At 49.5% G+C, this 22,175-nt stretch overlaps 2 protein-coding genes across 8 annotated transcripts in view; one reads left to right on the top strand and one right to left on the bottom strand.

Moving 5' to 3' along the window:
- The window catches only part of LOC118788693 (protein FAM126B-like), a 31,625-nt gene extending 14,100 nt beyond the window's left edge, over nt 1-17,525 (bottom strand). For 4 of the 5 annotated variants that reach the window (XM_036544707.1, XM_036544701.1, XM_036544706.1 and 1 more), the window contains exon 1: nt 17,266-17,525. The gene's annotated coding sequence lies outside the window, so the exon portion shown is untranslated. Of the gene's footprint in view, nt 1-6,129; nt 6,190-17,265 lie in introns of those variants that run through there. The other variant, XM_036544703.1, reaches the window with a different exon arrangement.
- Nucleotides 17,526-19,197: 1,672 nt separating this feature from the next.
- Nucleotides 19,198-20,716, top strand: ndufb3 (NADH:ubiquinone oxidoreductase subunit B3). Of its 3 annotated transcripts, none has more exons than XM_036544716.1 (3): nt 19,198-19,260; nt 19,822-19,951; nt 20,370-20,716. In XM_036544716.1, exons 2-3 carry the CDS (start codon nt 19,824-19,826, stop codon nt 20,518-20,520), a joined length of 279 nt encoding a protein of 92 aa, XP_036400609.1. In that variant the 5' UTR covers nt 19,198-19,260; nt 19,822-19,823; the 3' UTR covers nt 20,521-20,716. The 3 variants fall into 3 exon arrangements, with proteins under 3 accessions (XP_036400609.1, XP_036400607.1, XP_036400608.1); XM_036544714.1 differs by having other exon boundaries at nt 19,212-19,341; XM_036544715.1 differs by having other exon boundaries at nt 19,212-19,383.
- The last annotated feature ends 1,459 nt before the right edge of the window (nt 20,717-22,175 follow it).

Here is a 22,175-nt window from a genome sequence, read left to right as displayed (position 1 = left end):
AAGGAGGTGTTTCTGGGGGTTTATCACTGTTATCAGCACCATAACTGACCAAGCTTCTGTTCTCCTCCTGAAGCGCCACTGAAACTTTGCTCACATTCCAATCTGACATATTGGCTGCTCTATCAGAGCAGAGAGTGTCCAGCCTGAAGGACAGTCAGCCCAGCATAACGAAGAAGTGAGCCCACACTCACCAAAAACAGCCTTCACAAAACCCTCTCGCTCAAATTTAACCCGTTTCATGAGGTTTCAAACCACCTTTTTCACAGAGCTGAATCATCCACATGAGTCATCGGGCTGAAAGTGATTTCTGTTCTCTGACTTTCATGAGAACATTAACAGGGTCACTGCATGCCAGGTGCACAGAATTCAGACCCTCTGTCTCACATTTTGCTAAAACACAAAAATTCTCCTGAATAGTTTTGCTGACACGCTGAGTTCACAATTTAAAATAAATAAATAAATACATAAATAAATGACTGTAAAGTCCCTGTTGACTTGAGAACCAAAAGTGAAATATGGACCTTGACTAGCAAAATCACCTCAGGCTTAGAATTAACTACCATCATATAGGTATTGTTAAACACTCCCTGACAAAGACCAGCCTTCCACATGAAGCTGGCACACTGACTGAGCCAGACTCCAGCGTTAGCCTGACTGTGTTCAGTCTGTATTACTGCTAACTCAGCTTTTCTGTTGCTTATCTGTGCAGCTAAGGCAGTGATAAAATAAAATAAAAATAAAGATAAAGCCCATGGAAAATATTCAGCTGGATGTACCAACTCTCTAAAAAGAGCTGTGTAAGCCTCAATTAATATATACATTATATTCATGTTTTATGCTGAGCAGAGCCTCCTGCCTGTGCAGTGGCACTCCCTCACCCGTCACTCACAGGGCCCCCTCTGCCTCCGTCCCTGACGCCGCTCCTTACTGTCACACACCGAGTCCAGGAGCACGGCGCCCAGCCAGGGTCTTCTGCCAGCGATACGCTGCCCCTTCAGACCAGGAGGAGGGGATCGCTGCCTCCCTCTGCCCCACGAAATACCCACAAACACCCGCAAACGCCCGCAACCACCCTCAACTGCCCGCAAATGCCCACAAACACCCTTCAGGTTCTTACCCAAACAATACTGCAGACCTGAGGTGGGGTGGAAACAGCCTCCACTTTCCTGAGTCCTTCCTGCTCTGTTAGGTCCTGAGACACAGATACTCTCACAGTATTCAGCCAGTTTCTGTGGGTGTAGGTCTGACCTCGCTGCTCTGCTTGGCTGGACACTGGTCCTAAAGGCAAAACTTTCCTTTACTCCAGTACCTAACAGAACAGAACCATGGCTACATGCAGATTATATGGGCAAATCCCACAGATTTCACTGCTTAAAGACCCAGCAGAACAGGCATTCCCATATGACCGTGGGCTGGTGCATATGCACAAACAGCCCATTCTTTCCCATGTTGAAGACCCCTGGCTCCCAGAGAGGATCATGGGATTTAGGGGAAATAAAATGGCTGACGTGATCTTAAGGGCACTCTGGGCTGAAGCCAGCACCCGGCTGTGATCGCAGCAGGGCGTGGCACTGACACACGCTCAGATTTTGCTCTGGATAAGAGCGTCTGCTTAATGATGATATTGTAATGTAATGTAAGATAGAGACGGTCTGATGGTTTCTGGTGGAAAGTCATAGGAAGCACTCTGCTTCAGTAAAATGTGCATCAAGCTCTTTCTGCATAAATGAGAAACACTGCTGCCCCTCTATAACCATCCCAGTGGCAGAGAAATGCAGGCAGCCAGAATGCAGCTTCAGGCCCCGCCCACCTGGGACTGGGAGTGATGCTCACTGTGTACCATATGAAACTCCACCCTCAGGGTCCTACGAAGGAAAGGAAAGGGAGTCAAATGGCTCTGCGATGCTGAAGAAGGTGACTGCAAGACAATGCTGGAGATAAGCTGGGCAACTGGGAAGGTGGGGAAGTGCCCTAGTGAAGGTGAGGAAGTGCCCTAGTGAAGGTGAGGAAGTGCCCTAGTGAAGGTGGGGAAGTGCCCTAGTGAAGGTGGGGAAGTGCCCTAGTGAAGGTGGGGAAGTGCCCTAGTGAAGGTGGGGAAGTTCACTAGTGAAGGTGAGGAAGTGCCCTAGTGAAGGTGGGGAAGTGCCCTAGTGAAGGTGAGGAAGTGCCCTAGTGAAGGTGGGGAAGTGCCCTAGTGAAGGTGAGGAAGTGCCCTAGTGAAGGTGAGGAAGTGCCCTAGTGAAGGTGAGGAAGTGCCCTAGTGAAGGTGGGGAAGTGCCCTAGTGAAGGTGGGGAAGTGCCCTAGTGAAGGTGGGGAAGTTCACTAGTGAAGGTGAGGAAGTGCCCTAGTGAAGGTGGGGAAGTGCCCTAGTGAAGGTGAGGAAGTGCCCTAGTGAAGGTGGGGAAGTGCCCTAGTGAAGGTGGGGAAGTGCCCTAGTGAAGGGATAAAATGTCGCCATGAGTCTGCCTGCACGGAACTGACAGAAATGTGAAATACAGACTGCATGCTGGGATGAGGGGAGTCAAATGAAACGTGTAGAAATTATAGATCTCGCTTCTGCTTAACCAGCTGCTTCTGCAAAAGCATGGAAAGACAGGGTGGCAGAAATACAGGAAGAAAGAAGCCATGATGAGAGCTGAAATTCAGTATCTGCTGTCCATCCCAAAGGAGCCTGTCAACAGCAGGATGAGAGAGGCTAACTAGCCAATCCAGTCCTTCAGCCTCTTCTGGCCATTGTCATCACACAGCACTACCACAATCACAGCCCATTGTTGACTATTTATGGTCTTGGCTAATGATGCTAGGAGAACAATGCACTAACTTTCCGAGCACTAGCGCTCCTCTGGAGACACCCCGGCCCTGTGACCCTGTCAGCACTTCCTGTTTACGGGTCCCTGCTCCGCTTATCCAGGACAAGCAGAGCACGTTTAAGGCTGCATACTTTCCTGGCCAATCATGGCTTAGCGCTGTCATATGCCTTATTAAGAGTATGTGCGTACCACCCAGCGGCACCTACGACCCTCTCATTAACAGTCATGTGAAGTTTAAACTGTGTAAATGAGAAACACTCAGGCAGAAAGGGAATCTAAATTTATCTAACTGAAAAGAATGGGGGGGGGGGGTCCTGTGTGAGGAGCTGAGGCTTTCTTTCAGCGATTTCTGTAGGTGTGCAGAGGTGGGACAGGAGAAAGTCCGTTTTATGAAGGAAAAAAAAGGCCTCATTCTCTTCATCTACCATCATTGCTATTGCACAGCCCGTCAGCGGCCTCTGCCACAGAGCAACACTGTCTCACCATGGGCATCCTGACCATTAGAAACATTAACACTAATCACACCACATGTTGAGCTCTGAGGGTAACACCACAGACACACCCTCTGCGGTGTTCACCGTCACCTACTCCAAGCACACAGCATGACCCCTCCCGCTCCCTCTGTAGCTGATGCTTCCCCTCGGCTTCTGAACAGGTCTGTAGTCTTGGTCCAGCAGCTGTCCATAATATCCATCCTCAGCAGAACCCTTAAGCGAGATTCTCTTAAATGAGAGTTATCCTCTACAGACCAACCTGCTACACCCACACAGCCTGGACCCAGGAGTTGCTGTAATCAGACTGTCCTGCTCTGAGTGGCTGATCCCCTCCTCACCTGCACTCTCCCTGACCTCCTTCACCTCCCTGACCTCCCTGACCTCAGGGATCATCCTCTTATCTGTCTGCTACTTTTGACACGGAGAACCATCCAATCCTCCTGCGTGTTCCAACAGAGCTGGGATCTGCGGCATATAAGGGCTACTCACAGCCTGTCATGGCTTCTGATACCCCTGCTGTACAGGTGACCATCCAATCTTTATTTCTCTAGGTCTGACTCACAGGTCTTGGCTTGTCTTACAGATGGGGTTGACAGTCCATCAACTGAAGGTAAAACCTAGCCTTCCCTCGCCCTGGACCTCCTCATCACCATGGTGACCACAGCATTAAAGAACACCTTGGCAATGTCTCTCAAAAAATGGTAACTAATACACCTGACTATAATTCATCTACAACAACAGGTCAGCAGCAGCTTGAAACTGCTTTTTAATTTTTCTGGAAGCAATTCAGAAAGCAATGAAACCTGAAACCCTGGGAAAGCTTTAGGTACCAAGCACACAGAGGTAGTGATCCTGTACAGGGGGATTTACGCACAGCTTGTGCAGCCCACCAAACACTTTCCCTGAGTTTCCTCTCCTTCCAAAGCAGAACTCCAGGTGCTCTTTGAGAAGAGTCTCAGGTCTCTTAAACACTTTCACTCCTCAGTAAAAACTAAGGGAGAGAAAGGCTTTCTAGATGCTCTCTAAAGTATTTATGAGACATTATTATCCTCTCTGCGGCTGAGTGCCTTCTAATTTCCCATCAGCCACACCCACACACACACACACCCACACGCACACCCACACGCACACACACTCTCACACACACACACACACACACACATACGCACACACACACATGCACTCACACACACTCACACACACACACACACACACACGCACTCACACACTCACACACTCACGCACACACACACTCACGCACACACACACACACACACACACACACGCACTCACACACTCACACGCACACATGCACTCACACACATGCACTCACACATGCACTCACATACACACACACACACACACGCACACATGCACTCACACACACACACACACATGCACTCACACACATGCACTCACATACACACACGCACACATGCACTCACACACATGCACTCACATACACACACACTCACATACACACACACTCACACACACACACACTCACAGAAATACAGGATGCACTCACATACACACACACTCACACACACACACACACACACACACACACACACACACACACACACACACGCACACATGCACACATGCACTCACACACACACACACACACACACACACGCACACACACACACACACGCACTCACACACTCACACACATGCACTCACACATGCACTCACATACACACACACTCACATACACACACACTCACACACACACACACTCACACACACACACACTCACACACACCCTGCCATGGAAATACAGCAGCGCTGTGCTCAGGTAGGGGGTGAGAGGTCCCCCCCCTGCGCTCCACAGCAGACCGACTGCACACCACGACACGTGTTGAGTCAGGAGTTCAAGTTCAAACACTTATATTACTAGAAAAATAACATGACATTGCCAAGATCTAATAATAATAATTATTTAATAATAACAAAAATAATAATAAGAGATTCACTTTGGGCAAACAGATTTCTGACCCTCTTGCCCAGACCTTAATGTGGAACCCTAATCGATAAAGCAAAGCAGACAGGTGAACATGGCAGTGCGGTTATCTGCCGTCTTCTGTCAGCTGCCCATCCCTCTCCTCACAGGCAACAAACCACATCTGCACATCATCAGCATGTAAAAATAAACATCACAGAGATGCACACGCTCTCTCTGACCTACATCCACGCTGACCGATTTACCAGCAAAGCAAAAGAACACAGGGCCACCCGCACCCCCCAAAAAATATCACAGCATCCCTGAACACAGGGCCACCCGCACCCCCCAAAAAATATCACAGCATCCCTGAACACAGGGCCACCCGCACCCCCCAAAAAATATCACAGCATCCCTGAACACAGGGCCACCCGCACCCCCCCAAAAAATATCACAGCATCCCTGAACACAGGGCCACCCGCACCCCCCCAAAAAATATCACAGCATCCCTGAACACAGGGCCACCCGCACCCCCAGAGATAAGCGCAATCCAGCATCTCGTAGATCACGGCCCCCTTTCCACAGTAAAGCTAATGGCAAACAAACCCCAGGCCAGCCAGAGGACCAGGTGAACTGCAGCCAGCCTCTCCACCTCCAATACACACACACACACCCTTCTCCAGCCTGACCTGCACACACTGATTAAAAACTGCACACAAACACACGAGCCACTTAGAGAAGTTGGTGATGATGAGAAGTGATGAGCACTACGATTCAGTCAGTGTCACAGAGGAAAACAGCACAGAAATGGTGTATCTGTGAGAATTCAGGTTAAAGTCAAACCTGTATGAATTCTGTGTGATTGGCCCGCACTCTCACCTTTCAACGCTCCTGCGGTCCCCTCTCTCCTCCCAGTGGCCCGCAGGCAGAGAGGTGTCCCTGCAAACAGAACACACCCCCCCTCAGTCCCAGAGCCAGACAGCGCCCCCACCTCCCCCTCTGGAGCAGCCTTCCACAGAATCTAATCAGACTGAACTGCTGGTTTCTCTCATTCATAACTGCAGTCCACAGTTAATGCTGTGAGCACAGTTAATGCTGTGAGACGAGCTGATCACTGAGGTGGGTGGGTGTGCACCGCCTCTCACAAGACCAGGAGACTCCTTACGTAACCCAGAAATGAGCCGTCACAAATGCCTCGGTCTGCACGGGTTTCCTGTTCTTCTGTTACTAATGTCCTGTCGCCAGCCTCTACTTATTTATCTACCTCCCTGCCTTGTTAATAGCAGCTGAATGTACAGTCCCCAGGTGAACACCCAGGGTGGCGCCCCCTCCTGGTAATTCCTATGAGAGTGGGTTTAGTTCTAATTTCAGGTGCTGTGCATGGTGCTGACCCGGGTAGAGCAGCAGGTGAGGTGGACGCAGGTGTCCCGCAGCCCGGAGAGGCTGACGCAGGCCTCGGACGCAGGTGTCCCGCTGCGCGGTGGGGCTGACGCAGGCCTCGGACGCAGGTGTCCCGCTGCGCGGTGGGGCTGACGCAGGCCTCGGACGCAGGTGTCCTGCTGCCTGGCGGGGCTGACGCAGGCCTCGGACGCAGGTGTCCCGCTGCGCGGAGAGGCTGACGCAGGCCTCGGACGCAGGTGTCCCGCTGCGCGGTGGGGCTGACGCAGGCCTCGGACGCAGGTGTCCCGCTGCGCGGAGAGGCTGACGCAGGCCTCGGACGCAGGTGTCCCGCAGCCCGGAGAGGCTGACGCAGGCCTCGGACGCAGGTGTCCCGCAGCCCGGAGAGGCTGACGCAGGCCTCGGACGCAGGTGTCCCGCAGCCCGGAGAGGCTGACGCAGGCCTTGGCCTGCAACCCAGGATACCGCTCAGCACAGGATGTGCGGCTTCCTCGTCCTGCACAGAATCGCAGCCTGCCCTGGAGAAGCTCCCTCATTCAAATGCATCTGAACTCAACCCCTTGAGACACTGCTTTTCTGATTCTATAACAGCAACATTCCATTTTACATAATTATAAATTCTGACTTTTTGGGCTCCCGAGTGGCTCAGTCGGTAAAAGCACTCGTTCTGAGTGTAGACTGAACGCTACAGCCCGGGTTCAAACCCGACCGTGTCACTAGCCGATAGTGACCGGGAGCTCACAGGCGGAACACATTGGCTTCGTCCCGCCGGGGATAGGGGTGGGTACGTCGGCAGAGGCTTTGGTCTCATTAGCAACAGCGACCCCTGTTGGTCGATTGGACGCCTGTGGTCCATGTGCCAAAGCTGCATATGAAATGTCTTGTTCCAACTCATCTCTGTGCTAGCTTAGCTTGTGGACTGCATTACGAAAAGAAGCAATGGCTGACATCACGTGTCTCAGAGGAGGGCACGTGCTTGTCCACGCTGTCCCGGATTGACAGTGGGGGTTGTGCAATGGGACCGAACATCGATGATGATAAATTGGACATTCCAGAATTTGGGGAATTGGCCATTCCAAATTGGGGAGAAAATGGAAATAAACAAATTCTGACTTTTTCATTTTTTCACAAATTTTTTTTTCCAGTTTGATTCAGGCTCAAAGCCAATGATGACAGTACTGGGCTTTGATTAACCCCACACAATCTCTGATACAGAGCAGCACACAGACAGTGGCTGTAAATTCTGCCTGAGTTTGGCTGTACAGTAATGTTGCTCTGCTGTGCATCTACATGAGCTGGTGTCACGTACTCTGAGCAGCAAGGAGGCAGAACTGTCACACCATGCTGTCCTGAGCACAGCACCCTAAGCCCCTCCCACACCGAGCCCCACCCACATCAATGCCCCTCCCACATCCAAGCCCCGCCCACACTCACACCCTGCCCAGTGCAGGTCAGAGTGGGAGGAATAGCAGTGGTATTGATCACTGGTTAAGCTCACAGAAATAGAATATTGCCTTTTCCTGGTGTGTGGGCTGGCATCAGCATTTCAGTCAATACGACAGGGTCTCATGCGCTTCACCAGCTTGCACTCGGAATAACTGTGAGGGAAAACTACCCCAAACGAGGTACAGAAAGGTTTCAAACCTTCCAACAGCCTCCTGGACCTCTGCACTAATGCAGAGCCCCTTCTCTCATACACACAGGCAGGGGTGTGGACCCGAGACTGCAGGGAGGGAGAGGGCCCCGGGCTCTCACGGGGACAGCTGTGGGGGGGGCGAGGGGGTGGGTGATTCAACAGAGATGCACAGGAAGATAACACTCTGTGGAGAGGGAGCGTTCCATTAGCCGGCTCTCACTGCAGCAACGACCAGGAAGTGACACTCGTCATGTGATCTCAGTCCATGCACCCCCATCACCACAGACTGCTGCAGCCAGCCACAAAGGCACAGTTTCAGCCCTAAAGTCTGCCTTCCAGCGGGGGGTTCCTCCCCAGCGGCACCCTGCTGGTCTGTGCTGGCAGAGAGGACCTGCAGCACTGCATTATGGGAGCAGAGAGAGTAACAGCACCCTGAGTGTGTAACAGCACCCTGAGTGTGTAACAGCACACTGAGTGTGTAACAGCAGCCTGAGTGTGTAACAGCAGCCTGAGTGTGTAACAGCAGCCTGAGTGTGTAACAGCACATTGCAGCAGGCAGGTCAGATCTCAGCAGGGGATCTCGCATTCGGCCTGCAGCTGGAGTGAGCTGCAGTATAACTCCTACAGGCCTCTCTCACAGTCAGTCCTCGCCTGTAGGAGCCGCAGGGACACGCAGACTTCCCCCACGCAGACTGCCCCCACGCAGACTGCCCCCTGCCCGTCTCCGCACACGTGGTACGCTCTCAGTACACAGTGTCTCCGCTCAGTCCCACGGGCACAGCGTGAAGCTAACAGCACTGCCAGAGAAGGCCAGGACAGCCTGTAACCGCAGCAACAGCACTGCCAAACGGCACACTGGCAATAACCACCACCTGCAGAGGGAGCCAGCAGCCCTCGCCTGTCCCTGACTGAGCGGAGGAAGAGCAGCCTGTGTCTCAGTGAGAAACACGGTCCGTGTGACTCTGCACGGCCTCAGTGAGAAACACAGTCCGTGAAACACAGTCCGTGTGACTCTGCACAGCCTCAGTGACAAACACAGTCCGTGAAACACAGTCCGTGTGACTCTGCACAGCCTCAGTGACAAACACAGTCCGTGAAACACAGTCCGTGTGACTCTGCACAGCCTCAGTGACAAACACAGTCCGTGAAACACAGTCTGTGTTACTCTGCACGGCCCCAGTGATACTCAGAGGAACTGACTCTGAACATCACTAATCCATGCAGGGCTAATTAAAGCTCTACTGCTCTGCCTCTGAGTGGCCCCTGCGGCCAGGAAACTGCAACGGAGGGGCACGGGGGGCGCGGGGGGCGCGGGGGGGCACGGGGGGTGGTGGTGGGGGGGGGCACTGATCCTCCCATGCACCGGTCCCGTCGGTGTCCTTGGCCTAACCTTCACCCAGCAGGCCAGCGGGCACCATGGGGAGTCCCCTGATAAAAAGCAGAGAAAGCCCCAGACTCTCAGCACTCCAGCTGCCGGGACCCGAGGGGAGGACTCCAGCAGCCAGGGCGGGGCTGGGGGCGGGAGAGGGGTGTGGTCTTACAGCAAAGCAGCTCCACATGCACTGCCAAAATAAAGAGGCCACATTTTAGCTGAATCAATCATGTCTGCACTCACACACAGTGAGGGAATGAATGAGAGGCCCGCTGATGCTGGCCTCTCCGCTGCAGCCTGGAGACTCCACCCTCATACTCCTCACACAGCGGCCTGCAGACTCCACCCTCTCACCTTCACACTCCTCACACAGCGCCCTGGAGACTCCACCCTCTCATCCTCACACTCCTCACACAGCGCCCTGGAGACTCCACCCTCTCACCTTCACACTCCTCACACAGTGTCCTGGAGACTCCACCCTCTCATCCTCACACTCCTCACACAGCGCCCTGGAGACTCCACCCTCACACTCCTCACACGGCGGCCTGCAGACTCCACCCTCAGTGAGGAAACCCTCTAATGAGAAGCAGGATGCTCCTCCAGGCAGGAGCTGCATACCTCCCGCGAGTGAGAATCTCAGAGCTCTGACTCGCACACGGAGGGTGTGAGGAAATTCCTTTCACTCCTGAAGTGATGCCTCTCCTCATCTCCCAGAATCAGAGAAGCACGTGCAGAAAGCTTCAGTGCAGATCCTCTTCAGGAGAGAGCCTACAGCGACACCGGCTCTACATCTACACTTCAGGATGACAGCAGAGAGAGGCTGCAAAATTAAACTAATTTACTCCTGCATTTATATCACAGTTACAAGTCCTGCTCCTTACCGCTATGCTACAGTGCCAGAATATATTTCACTTTGGCTGTGTTTCACATTCAGCATAAGGAGAGTGAGTTTGGTCATGTTTCTCAGCTCCTGCCTGGACATCCTCAGCACGGTCCTCATGACCACACAGACTTGGTCACCTGGACCAAGAGGTTGGAAGCAGTGTGAATGATCGCCATGGTAACACTTCACCATCACCACCTTGGCGTCACACTGAAAAGACTCAAGAACTAACTCAAACATCCGCAATGAAACATCACCTTATTTAAGCTTAAGGGTTTTCTGAGGACACACACAATGTGTGCTAAATATTGTGCTTGCAGGTATAAAGGGCAAAATGAGCACCGAAAGAACTGTTCATGTACTAGGAAAACATGGGCTGCATCCGAAAGTCACACTGCCTTACTGTATAGAATACAAACGCAGGACATCACAATCCACAGAGTCCGAATACTCAGCGGGCATTTAATAGCAGCCGAACGGTACCCGGATGACCTGCTACATCCGTTGAAATTTTGAAGCGCGCAAACATACCACACTACGCTATCCCATAAGTCAGCTGGAGCCCGAAAAACCGAAAAAGAAAAATTCCCCTGGAAAAAGAGAAAGAAGATGGTGGTGTAGTCAACTTGGTTAAGATAAGAAATCAATTGGCTTGTTATGTAATGTTAGCTTTTCGTTTTACCTCAGGTTGACAGTCAGCTAAGTAAAGCAGGGTGATTTTTAAAACATGTAATCATGTAAACATCCGGGTGAAAGGACAGGTAAGATGGTGGTGGAATACGTCCGAATTGTGTCCTAACTACTCGCTTGCATACTCAATAGTACGTACTACAGTAACGGTGGGGTAGTAGGTTCTTAACCGATGTTAGTGCATACCGAGTATTCAGATGCAGCTATGCTTTCTGCTCAGGGCAGCGTCAGGTCAGATGTGAACTGATACCAAACGCTAAAGGCTCCAGGGCTATTCTTAGCTGTGGAGCTAAGAATAGAGGACGGCCTCTCCTTTAAGCACAATTAACGCACTGAGGAAATTCCCACTCCTGGCACAGCCATCTGAGCCAATCCAACCGGGGCAGGAAGCCGTGCCGTTCCCCAGCCAATAGCATGCCAGCTCTCCCTGTGGTGTGGTGATGCCCCCTCCGCCCAGCTCCGGAAATGATGTCACAATATGAGGGTCGTTGTGCAACAATGAGTCCTGTTACCATAGCGATGGCCACTCATCAGTCTGATCTTCAAAGCAGCACGGTCCCTGAATTTCAGAGAAAGGACCTTCCACCTGTCCTCAGAGCCACACTACTCAGGTAGTCCCTGACAGAAGCACCCGAACGATTTGACTGCTCAAGCTAAGCAAACAGCACTCAGTAATCCCTCTTACTGGGAGACTGTGCAGCACAGACTGGTTTCTGCCCTGAACTGGTCTGCATGCATTACATGTTTCTTCTGGAGAGGATAACAGCAGCACATTTTTAACATGGAGAACAGACAGAGAGTCTGTGGCTAAGACCTGCCAGAGGGACAGACAGACATCAGCCATGGTCATGAACTGAGAGCCGTATCTCTGCTGCCAGAAAAGGTGATGGAGATCATTCTGTAAAACCCCTTACACATACAAATATTCAGAGCCCAAAAAATGCAAATTTGTGGAAAGAGAGAGGGTGACTGAGAGATGGTGCTCTCACAGCCCATAATGCTGTGCTGCAGCCTGGCTCAGGGAGCATCCAGCAAGACCATCTCCAGCATCATGTTCCATAGCACTCTGCCCTGCCCCAAGCAAGACCCTCTCCAGCATCACATTACATAACACTCTGCCCCCCCCCAGCTTCCCCACTTGTTCAGCTCACAGCCTCAAGCTCACCAATTGCACTGATGGTTCAAACGCTGCCCAGCAATGCGATCACTACAGCGCCTTGATGCTCATGTCCGCGCTGCCACACCCCGGTGATCTCACAGCAGCTGTCATGCAGAGATAAATGCAGAGAGGGTATCACCTGAAACGCTTGGCTCCGCTTGGACACACTCTCCTTCACCTGAGTCACCACCCCCGGCTCCACCCTTCAGACCACACACCTACCAGACCTCTGCCATTTCAGGCCTAACAGGTGTTAACACTGAGTTAGAATCCACACTCAGGCAGGTGTGGAGGGAGGCACATGCTCTACCTGAGAGAAACACAGCAGGTACAGCAGGTGTCCGTCACTGTGGGGAGATGCGTTGAGCTCAGAGGCACATCAGGCACACGGCCGAGATTACAGGAGCGAGCTGTGCTACTTTCACTTTCCATTCAGATTTAAAGGCCTAATTAATTTCTACTTAATCTTAAACCACTTGTAAAATAATGTTCTAATTCGTAAAACTTTAATCTTGAAAGCACTTCCTCTGATCAATTTCTACCTTCTGTGAATTCATCTCAAAGCCAATCTTTAGAGGCTCCATGTATTAATGCCTCAGATTTCACTCAGAAACCATGAACTGAGCAACTCCCCCAGGGTTTGATGTTGATAATCACAGATTAGACATAAAAATCTTCACCATGTGGGTCCAGCTCCCTGTAGAGCAATGCAGCACAAGGCTTCAGATGCGTCAGGATCCATGGCAACGGGACCTCTTATCACACACGCTCAAGAGCATTCAGAGATCTTACACAAGCAGGTCAACACCTAGAGCACCGCTTCAATGATAACAGAAGACATACCACCTATCCTCAGACTGGTGTCCGCTTCAGTGTAACGCCCTCTTCAGTGTAACGCCCTCTTCAGTGTGACACTGCTTCAGTGTAACGCCCTCTTCAGTGTGACACTGCTTCAGTGTAACGCCCTCTTCAGTGTGACGCCGCTTCAGTGTAACGCCCTCTTCAGTGTGACGCCAGTGTAACGCCCTCTTCAGTGTGACGCCGCTTCAGTGTAACGCCCTCTTCAGTGTAACGCCCTCTTCAGTGTAACGCCCTCTTCAGTGTGACGCCGCTTCAGTGTAACGCCCTCTTCAGTGTGACGCCGCTTCAGTGTAACGCCCTCTTCAGTGTGACGCCGCTTCAGTGTAACGCCCTCTTCAGTGTAACGCCCTCTTCAGTGTGATGCCGCTTCAGTGTAATGCCCTCTTCAGTGTAACGCCCTCTTCAGTGTAATGCCCTCTTCAGTGTAACGCCCTCTTCAGTGTAACGCCCTCTTTAGTGTGACGCTGCTTCAGTGTGACGCCGCTTCAGTGTAACGCCCTCTTTAGTGTGACGCTGCTTCAGTGTAACGCCCTCTTTAGTGTGACGCCGCTTCAGTGTAACGCCCTCTTTAGTGTGACGCCGCTTCAGTGTAAAGCCCTCTTTAGTGTGACGCCGCTTCAGTGTAACGCCCTCTTTAGTGTGACGCCGCTTCAGTGTAAAGCCCTCTTTAGTGTGACGCTGCTTCAGTGTAACGCCCTCTTCAGTGTGACGCTGCTTCAGTGTAACGCCCTCTTTAGTGTGACGCCGCTTCAGTGTAACGCCCTCTTTAGTGTGACGCTGCTTCAGTGTAACGCCCTCTTTAGTGTGACGCTGCTTCAGTGTAACGCCCTCTTTAGTGTGACGCCGCTTCAGTGTAACGCCCTCTTTAGTGTGACGCCGCTTCAGTGTAAAGCCCTCTTTAGTGTGACGCTGCTTCAGTGTAACGCCCTCTTCAGTGTGACGCTGCTTCAGTGTAACGCCCTCTTTAGTGTGACGCTGCTTCAGTGTAACGCCCGCTTCAGTGCGTTGTGCTGTGGAGGACTGTGTTCATCTCACTGCAGTGCCGCTGTGCTGGGGTGCAGTCGGGGGCAGGGAGTTTGGGCGTTTCTTGTCATGGTGAGATGGGCCTAATGAATGACTGGCCATTCCAAACAAGGCACTCTTTCCCCACCAATCAGGTAAGAGGATTAGATGAAAGCAGGCCTGTAAGTAAGTAATTACCAGCCAGTGAATGACACAGAAGCTGCAGAACAGAGACCAGCGTGGGGGATCGGCTGTTTGTGAGGATGTCAGTGTGCTGTGTTACTTACTGCTGCGAGGTGGACGTGTCTGCACAGGTCCAGGAATCTCTGCGCGTGACTCCACAGCTGCCTGTGTTCCCTGCGCCGCGTTAAAATGCTGCCGGTTTCCACACTGACTCCCCAGCAAAGCCCCGGACCAAAGCGGAGGCATGCTTTCAGATCTACTCCACCCACATTCTCTTATTGCGTCTCTTTTCCAGTGTTGAATAAACATTTCAATATATGAACATGAAGTCCATCCCCCTGTTAAAAACGTTTCCCCCCTCAGTGGGGCGAACTGTAGAGAAACACACAAATTCCGCTTTTATCTGTGATCTCCCTGCTGTGATCACCCCACTGTCCCGCCTGCTACCCAGTCTGAGACTCAGACACAGGAAGGCAGCTATGCCTGTGGTTTCTGTCATTCACAGGGAGCATCATGCAGGTCCCAGGTCAGATTTAATCTGGGATACAGCAGTAGATCTGCTGCTGAATGTAAGCCCTTTATCACAGACTCTGATCCTGCTAATTACGTGGTGAATTAAATCTGCTGCCAATAAAAACATGCATTTCTTTCTCTTCCAGGTCAGAAAGGCAGAGGAATCTCCTCACAGGAGCAGACAAGCAGCACCCTGATAATCATCACTCTGCAGAACAGGACCGTTCAGGCTGCTCCCCAGGGGCAGAAGGCATGAGGGGTCTAACAGCTCTCTGACAGGCAGAAAGGCCTGGGCCTTAGAGAGAAAGCTGTTGACTGAAGGGTTGACCGTTTTGGTCACTGTTTAAGCCCTGCAGTATTTAGGCTTTGAGATATTCAGCCTCTTCAGTTGTTTAATGGAATATGAAACCGGAGCCCCTCCAGCCAATGACAGCACCCAAACCAAGGCCCCTCCAGCCAATGAGAGAATCTAGCCAATAATTGGATGCCTCAGTAATTGCGATGCAGGGCAGAGGCAGGTGTGCAGGCCCAGTGAGAGGGACATTTATCCCAGCGCTGATTGCATCAGCCCTCTGACTGCTACCACTGTTCATCTCACTAGACCTGTTATCTGGGAACTGATTAGAATGTCACCAGAGTGACACATACAAAATACTTCTGCTTGCGGAAAACCGCAAACTTCTGTTACATATCCCTTCTATCCGGAGTCAGGTCTCCTGAGCACCACACTTCCCCTGCATTAGAGCATGTGTCCCTCTCCGCACAAGTAATGGGCTCAGCTAGTCATGTTATGCTAAGCTCAGTTTCATAATACAGACAGACTCCTCTGTGACAGAAATTCCAGGACCCTCACTCTGTCTGCGTGAGATTAGGACCACAGGTCAGTGGCAGATAACACCCTTCCTAAAGTCCACACAAATCCATGGTTTTTCACACCTGTTGCCCGTCATTCCACAACACCAGTGTCTCTTCCCTCATTCCAGCACATCACTCGGCCCTCTGCCTCACACATCACTCGGCCGTGTTTCCAGCCTGAGCCATATCTGTGCACTGGGCATGACTGTGTATCTCCAGAAGACCTTCATTAGTCAGATATACCAGTGAGTGATACAGCTGCCATACTAACTGCTGTGTGCCATCATATGTCCATAGTATTTGTTCCTCAATAGATTTACACACCTTCAAGACCAGTACTTCCAGCCAAAAAAACAACATCATTAAGGTTTTCCTGAACCTGATGATTCTCAGTAGATTTAGAAACACTAGTTAGTGATACACATCCTATACCAGAATTTGCCCTCTGGGTGAGCAATCCAATCAACTGAAATCATTGATTATACAACGGTACGCATGCTCACAAATTTCTGATATGAAATGGATGACAAACTATTATCAATATTCAACTGACCGCTTCGTTGTGCAAGCAGTACAGTGTCGCTTCTCCCACTGAATCACGTTAGGACGCTATTAAAAATGTACTTGTCTTCCTCTGAACTGCGCATCTTGCATCCCGAGTGCGACAGCGAGCCGCTATTGCGCACACATGCTACACGCATCCGGACTCACGCACACATGCTACACGCATCCGGACTCACGCACACATGCAGGTAGATGGCAATCGTGCTTAGAGGCACATGAAGAAAATAGAGAAGCAAAAAAGAAAATCAGATCAATATAAGTGACTATGTACCAATGACCAGCCTTCAGTTCTGTTGTACAATATCGGCAACATATCCTGCTTGCTTGCTCGCCTAGCTAACGTTAGCTACACCACTGAAATACCACGGCTGCAAATTAAAGTGAGAGAAATCAATTCAAGACGTGAGCATATCATACTTATACCTCCTTACTTCAGAGTCCGATAATGGTAGGTGAGTCTGTATGTCATGGAGCTCGCTAATCTAGCTACACGCAGAATAGCATGGTCAGGAAAACCGAAAACATAGCTGGGCTTTGCTCACAAACTTATCCATGAAGTGGATATTTAAAGAAATTGTCACTACCTAGTTCTTTATTTCGCCGGGTGAAATGTGGTGTTTTGCCCAGCGGGTACCTGGCTGGCTGGCTTCCTTACAGCGCATTAGGGGAATTACAAGGACAGGCTGCTCATAAGGACCGCAGCGCAAAGCTAGCAGGCTAGCTAGCTAACATTCAAATTCAGCCTAACAATCAAACCATAGTCGGGCACTAAGAGTGCAGCCACCTTTTCTGTTCCGTATCATTTTATGGTATCAGGATGCACCTAAAACATCCGTCAGGCGACAAGACAACGTCTTCCCTTTTGAAAGTTAGCAGGCAGGAGGTATGGTTATACCTACCGGAGCGATCCCACAGTGTCACCGTAATGCACCGAGTCCGGCTCTGGAAAAAACAATCCTGAATGAATATCGTGGTCCGGGGTTCAACTCCACCGCAGCCGGTGCGTAAAGAATTAAATCTCCTGACAAGAGAAATCATAAAGACTTGATCTGCTGAAGCATTAAAATCACCCGGTTGTTTTCCTATTGTATATCTCCTCTGCTTACTGAGCTAGCCTGCTCACTACCTCCCAAATAACACCTCCTTCCTGCCACCTCGCTACTCTTACCAGCAGCTACACAACTATAGGACAGCCAGGAGGGGGATTTAACCAGCCGGGCAATCGGATAGGTGGAGAAGGTGACTTCAGCAATGAGGGTAGCGATCAAAATCATATAGTGTGTTGGGTTGCATTAATTAAAAAACACCGTATTCGGTGTTTGTGCACTTGGACTGAAATTACCTGAACACTCACATTCCCCGCAATTCTGTGGGATGTTATCCCAATCCGTGTGTTTTTACATTAAGCAATCTAACTCGGATAGATGCATGCTGGATTATGACAACCCCAGTTGAAGTGCCGACCTTGCCCCCACTTAGACCCCTATTACAGCGGGGAAAATCAGGGATTCAAATCCCGGGCTAAAGCTGGGGTTCTGAGTGAGAGAGGCGTGTCTGAAAAGAGCGTCTGTCCACTGTGGCAGCGTGGGATGTGGCATTTAAGACTCAAACCGACCTCTCCCAAAAAGCGCTCCGCAGCCTTGTGGCCTGGCCTGGTTTCAGGCTCTCCAGGTAACATCAGATTAGTCAACAAAAAAACTTCACGGCTTATTTCCCCGAGTCAGTCGTTGCCTCCGAACGATCTTTGTTTAAATAGGCAGTAAGCCATTTATATCATCTGTTTGGAGGCCTAGCCTGCAATATATTTTCTGTTATGCCATGCTTTTGTTTCTACCTAAGGAAATTATAAAATATGAAGAGGACTGAATATGTCCCTCTTTGAATGGGGTTTAAGGCTACGCCATATACCTGCAGCAGTCCTGTAAGACCTTCACCCTAACCCGCAGACCCGCAGACTTTTCACCAATTTGCCACGGTTGCGCTCGTGTGAGTGGGGCTGCCCATTAAATCTGTGCGCCTGTACTGCAGAGCTCAGTTCTGTGTCTTTTAGAAAGCACCTTCCACTGAGTTTCCCCTACGCAACACACACACAGCATGTAAAATCATGTCTAAGATAGTCATTCTGGGTTTTATTTGACCAACGTATCTTGAGAAGAAATATTAAAAAGAATTTGGCATTATCTGAATATTTTTCCATAAGTGTAACTATTTAGCCAACACATATTTCAGTAAGTGGCGATTTTGTATTAGTTTCACAATAATTTCCCCCAGCTTGGTTACTGTAGTGATTTAGAAGTCGAATTCCTGTTATTTTCAGCGCATCGCATTTTTTAAAGTTTTTTAAGTAAAACAGGCACGCATGAGGGCTGACATTGACTCGGACGCAACCGCGGGGTGCAGACAGAGAAAGCTGTTGGCTTAACATCGTGTGTTGTATTTTATCGTCTCTTTGTCATGTATTTCCAAGAGTATCTGCCTGTGCACACTTCCATGAGACGTTATTATCGTATTATTTCTTATACGGTTTTACTGCAGTTAAGATCACGGTAACGAAGTCCTCAATTCTCCACGGTTGCGGTATGACGCGTGCAGTGTCTCATGGAGTGCACTAGAGGGCGATACAACTAATCGTCCTTAGCTAGTGTTATTGCATGAAGAAATTAATTTGTTCTCAAGTTTTTTTATGTGCGTTATGACAAAATAGTAAAACATATATGTAAAATAAGACTATAGATGAACAATTTAGCGGAATTCGGTTACTTCTATGTAACTTGCTACATGCAGGAGTAAATACGCAAACGCTTTTCGCAGCAGGTTTGGTCTTGCATTGTTGCCGTACTCCCAAAGAGGATTGTGGAGAGCTAGCTGATAGAGGTCATCAAGACAGCACAGAGGTAGCTAACTGGCATTTAATAACACTCTTTTTTTCCAAATTCCTGTGTAAATTCGTGTGTGTTTCCTGCTTTTGATAAAAGGTAGTATATACAGTGTTCCACGATCTGAACGATACTACCAAGGTGTGTTAGACTACGTGTAATTTAGCTAGTTGGTTAGCTCAGGCCATTTGAAACGGTACGTTATTAGCTAGCTGGGTGCAACTGTCTTTCTAATGAGCTGCCTACCAGGACACCGCTACGAAGGCGCTCGGCGCGCTGGCTGCGCCTCTGCTGCATGCTGGGCGGAATTATAATTTGGTGTCTGTGTTTGTTGTATCTTCATCAGCCGCTCATGGTTACTGAATTGCAGTTAGCCAGTTAGCTGGCTAAGTAGCTTACTGGCTAGATGACGGATACTGGTCGCAAATGATAAACTGGTTAGCCATCAGTCCCACTCGCAGGCTGTCACTTAGCATGTTCACTCTCCATTGAAATACGTTTGGCTTGGTGGCTAGCTGGTGGCAGGCGTTTGGTATGTAAAAAGATAAAGTGTGACGCTTGCATTCTCGATATGCTAAGGTATGGGAGGCGATCACGGCCACGGGAAAGTACATCTGCCGGACTACAGGCAGTGGAAGGTGGAGGGGACCCCGCTGGAGTTCACGCAGCAGCGGCTCGCTCGCAGGGGACTGAAGGACCCCTGGGGCCGGTATGAAACTGCGCTCTTTTGGGATACAGTAATGCTCTGCCGAAATTATAAATGCTGTTATTTGTTACCTGGCAAAGGACATGACATTAATCAAACATTTCCTGATTTTGTTTGACGTAAAACATAAGACGGTTAATGACAAGAACAGGTTACTCAGCTCACCTATACCGTGTTTGTGAATATTACCTTTGAAACCAGTAAATCAGTAATTGGTGGAAAAAACATAAACATCTTATGCTGACATCAGTGATTTTGGGTTCAGCAATGCAGTTAGCGTGCTGCAGAGCTGCTCGTAAGGGTTAATATGGTGCAGCAGATATTATACCATGTTAAAAACAAAGTGGGATATTAAATACATTATATTACACTGTGTTGGCATGTTAAAGACGTGTTTGTCCTCCCTCTCTGCTCTCCACAGGAATGAGGCCTGGCGCTACATGGGTGCCTTCAGCAAGCCTGTCACCTTCAAAGACGTGCTCCTGCGGGGCTTCAGATACGGATTCGCTGCGTTTGTGGTGGCGCTTGGTGTGGAGTACGCTCTGTTTCCCCCGAAGAAGTCCGAGCACTGAAATACTGCACAGAAATGGCAGGCCTCCTCTCGGACCTGACTCCCAGGCCTGTTTGACCATCGTATGGATTCCTGTAGCCTTTCCCCTGTAACTCCATCCTCTGCTGATGTGTGAAGAGGCTAGAACACCTTGTGTTGCATCTAAATCACAGTCTAAATTGTTTGTTGTCTTTCAATAATAAATATGACTCAAGTAATCTTGTGACCCTGTGCTGTAAATCATGCCATGGTCATTGCTGTTGCTGACCTCTGAAGATTCTGGTTTGTGGATTACATTTATTTGTTGAGGCACAAAACAAGTTGCCCCCCAAAAGGTCCTGCAGTACCTACAGTACAGAAGCTTACAGCAGGTGGAAGGTTTTACCTACAGTACAGAAGGTTACAGCAGGTGGAAGGTTTTACCTACAGTACAGAAGCTTACAGCAGGTGGAAGGTTTTACCTACAGTACAGAAGGTTACAGCAGGTGGAAGGTTTTACCTACAGTACAGAAGCTTACAGCAGGTGGAAGGTTTTACCTACAGTACAGAGGCTTACAGCAGGTGGAAGGTTTTACCTACAGTACAGAAGGTTACAGCAGGTGGAAGGTTTTACCTACAGTACAGTACAGTATTTTCAATTACTAAATTGTACATTATCATACAGTAAGCACATAAGGTCTTCAGATGAAATCCACTGTTTAGGCTGGACCTAGTGTCACACAGCAGCTGAATTCTGTCATCTGCTTTTCCACTTAAAATGTAGGAATGGAGGAACATGTCTGAGCATGTTACTTGGCTGCATGCTTTTTGAATGTATATGTTCGGCAATGCCATCATAAGCAGCTGTTACCTCTACAAAGTCTTAATTGTACTGATACTGTATATGCTAATACCAAGGAAAACGCAGTGTTTGGGGGTATTACTGACATACTGACTGAAGCTCTGTAACTTACATAAAGAAAATGAACTGCGTTAGTCATGTGGCTCCATGCTGGGATTGTGGGGCATGCCAGATACCTATACAGCCCTAAGATTTAGGCCTTAATTGGTAGTATCCTACAGATAAAACCACAATACCCCTGAGGCACAACCCTTTACAAACTTTGAGTTATTTAAAGTTTAAAGAATTCAGAAATACCCTCATGCCAATCAATGGTCAAACATGGATTATGCTGCACTTTCTTGTCTTATGCTTCCATATCGTCATTCTGTTTCATAGCCATCTTAAGTTCTTAATTTACCATGTCAAAGGTGTTACGGCACCATTGCTGTATTGCTGCACCATTGCCTGCTAAGACAAATGAAGAGGATATTTTCTGCTGTGTGACCCTATCTGTACCTGTGACGGTTCATTATCACTTTAATTCAGTATTTGTGCGCATGTCCGTGTGCCTTTTGCTGTTTCACAAGTCCATCTCCATATAATTTCCACATAATTTTATCACATATTACACATATAACTACAAAACACGTAATGTTCACATATTTCACCACATTACCTCGGAGGCGCTATTCCAAGCGAATCGCACCCAACGTTTTCTGTTAGGCCTGTGGTCTATTATATATATATATAAAAAAACATCTGTGATCTGTGTAAGCCACTATTCTAACTGAAAAGATATTTGTTACTGACATATGGAGTAACTACAACCATACACAACCACACAAGTTTACCGT

The sequence above is a fragment of the Megalops cyprinoides genome, chromosome 14, assembly GCF_013368585.1.
Source record: "Megalops cyprinoides isolate fMegCyp1 chromosome 14, fMegCyp1.pri, whole genome shotgun sequence".
Classification (NCBI taxonomy): Eukaryota; Metazoa; Chordata; class Actinopteri; order Elopiformes; family Megalopidae; genus Megalops; species Megalops cyprinoides.
Note: the sequence above shows the minus strand (reverse complement) of the source record. Positions and strands in the feature narration are given on the sequence as shown.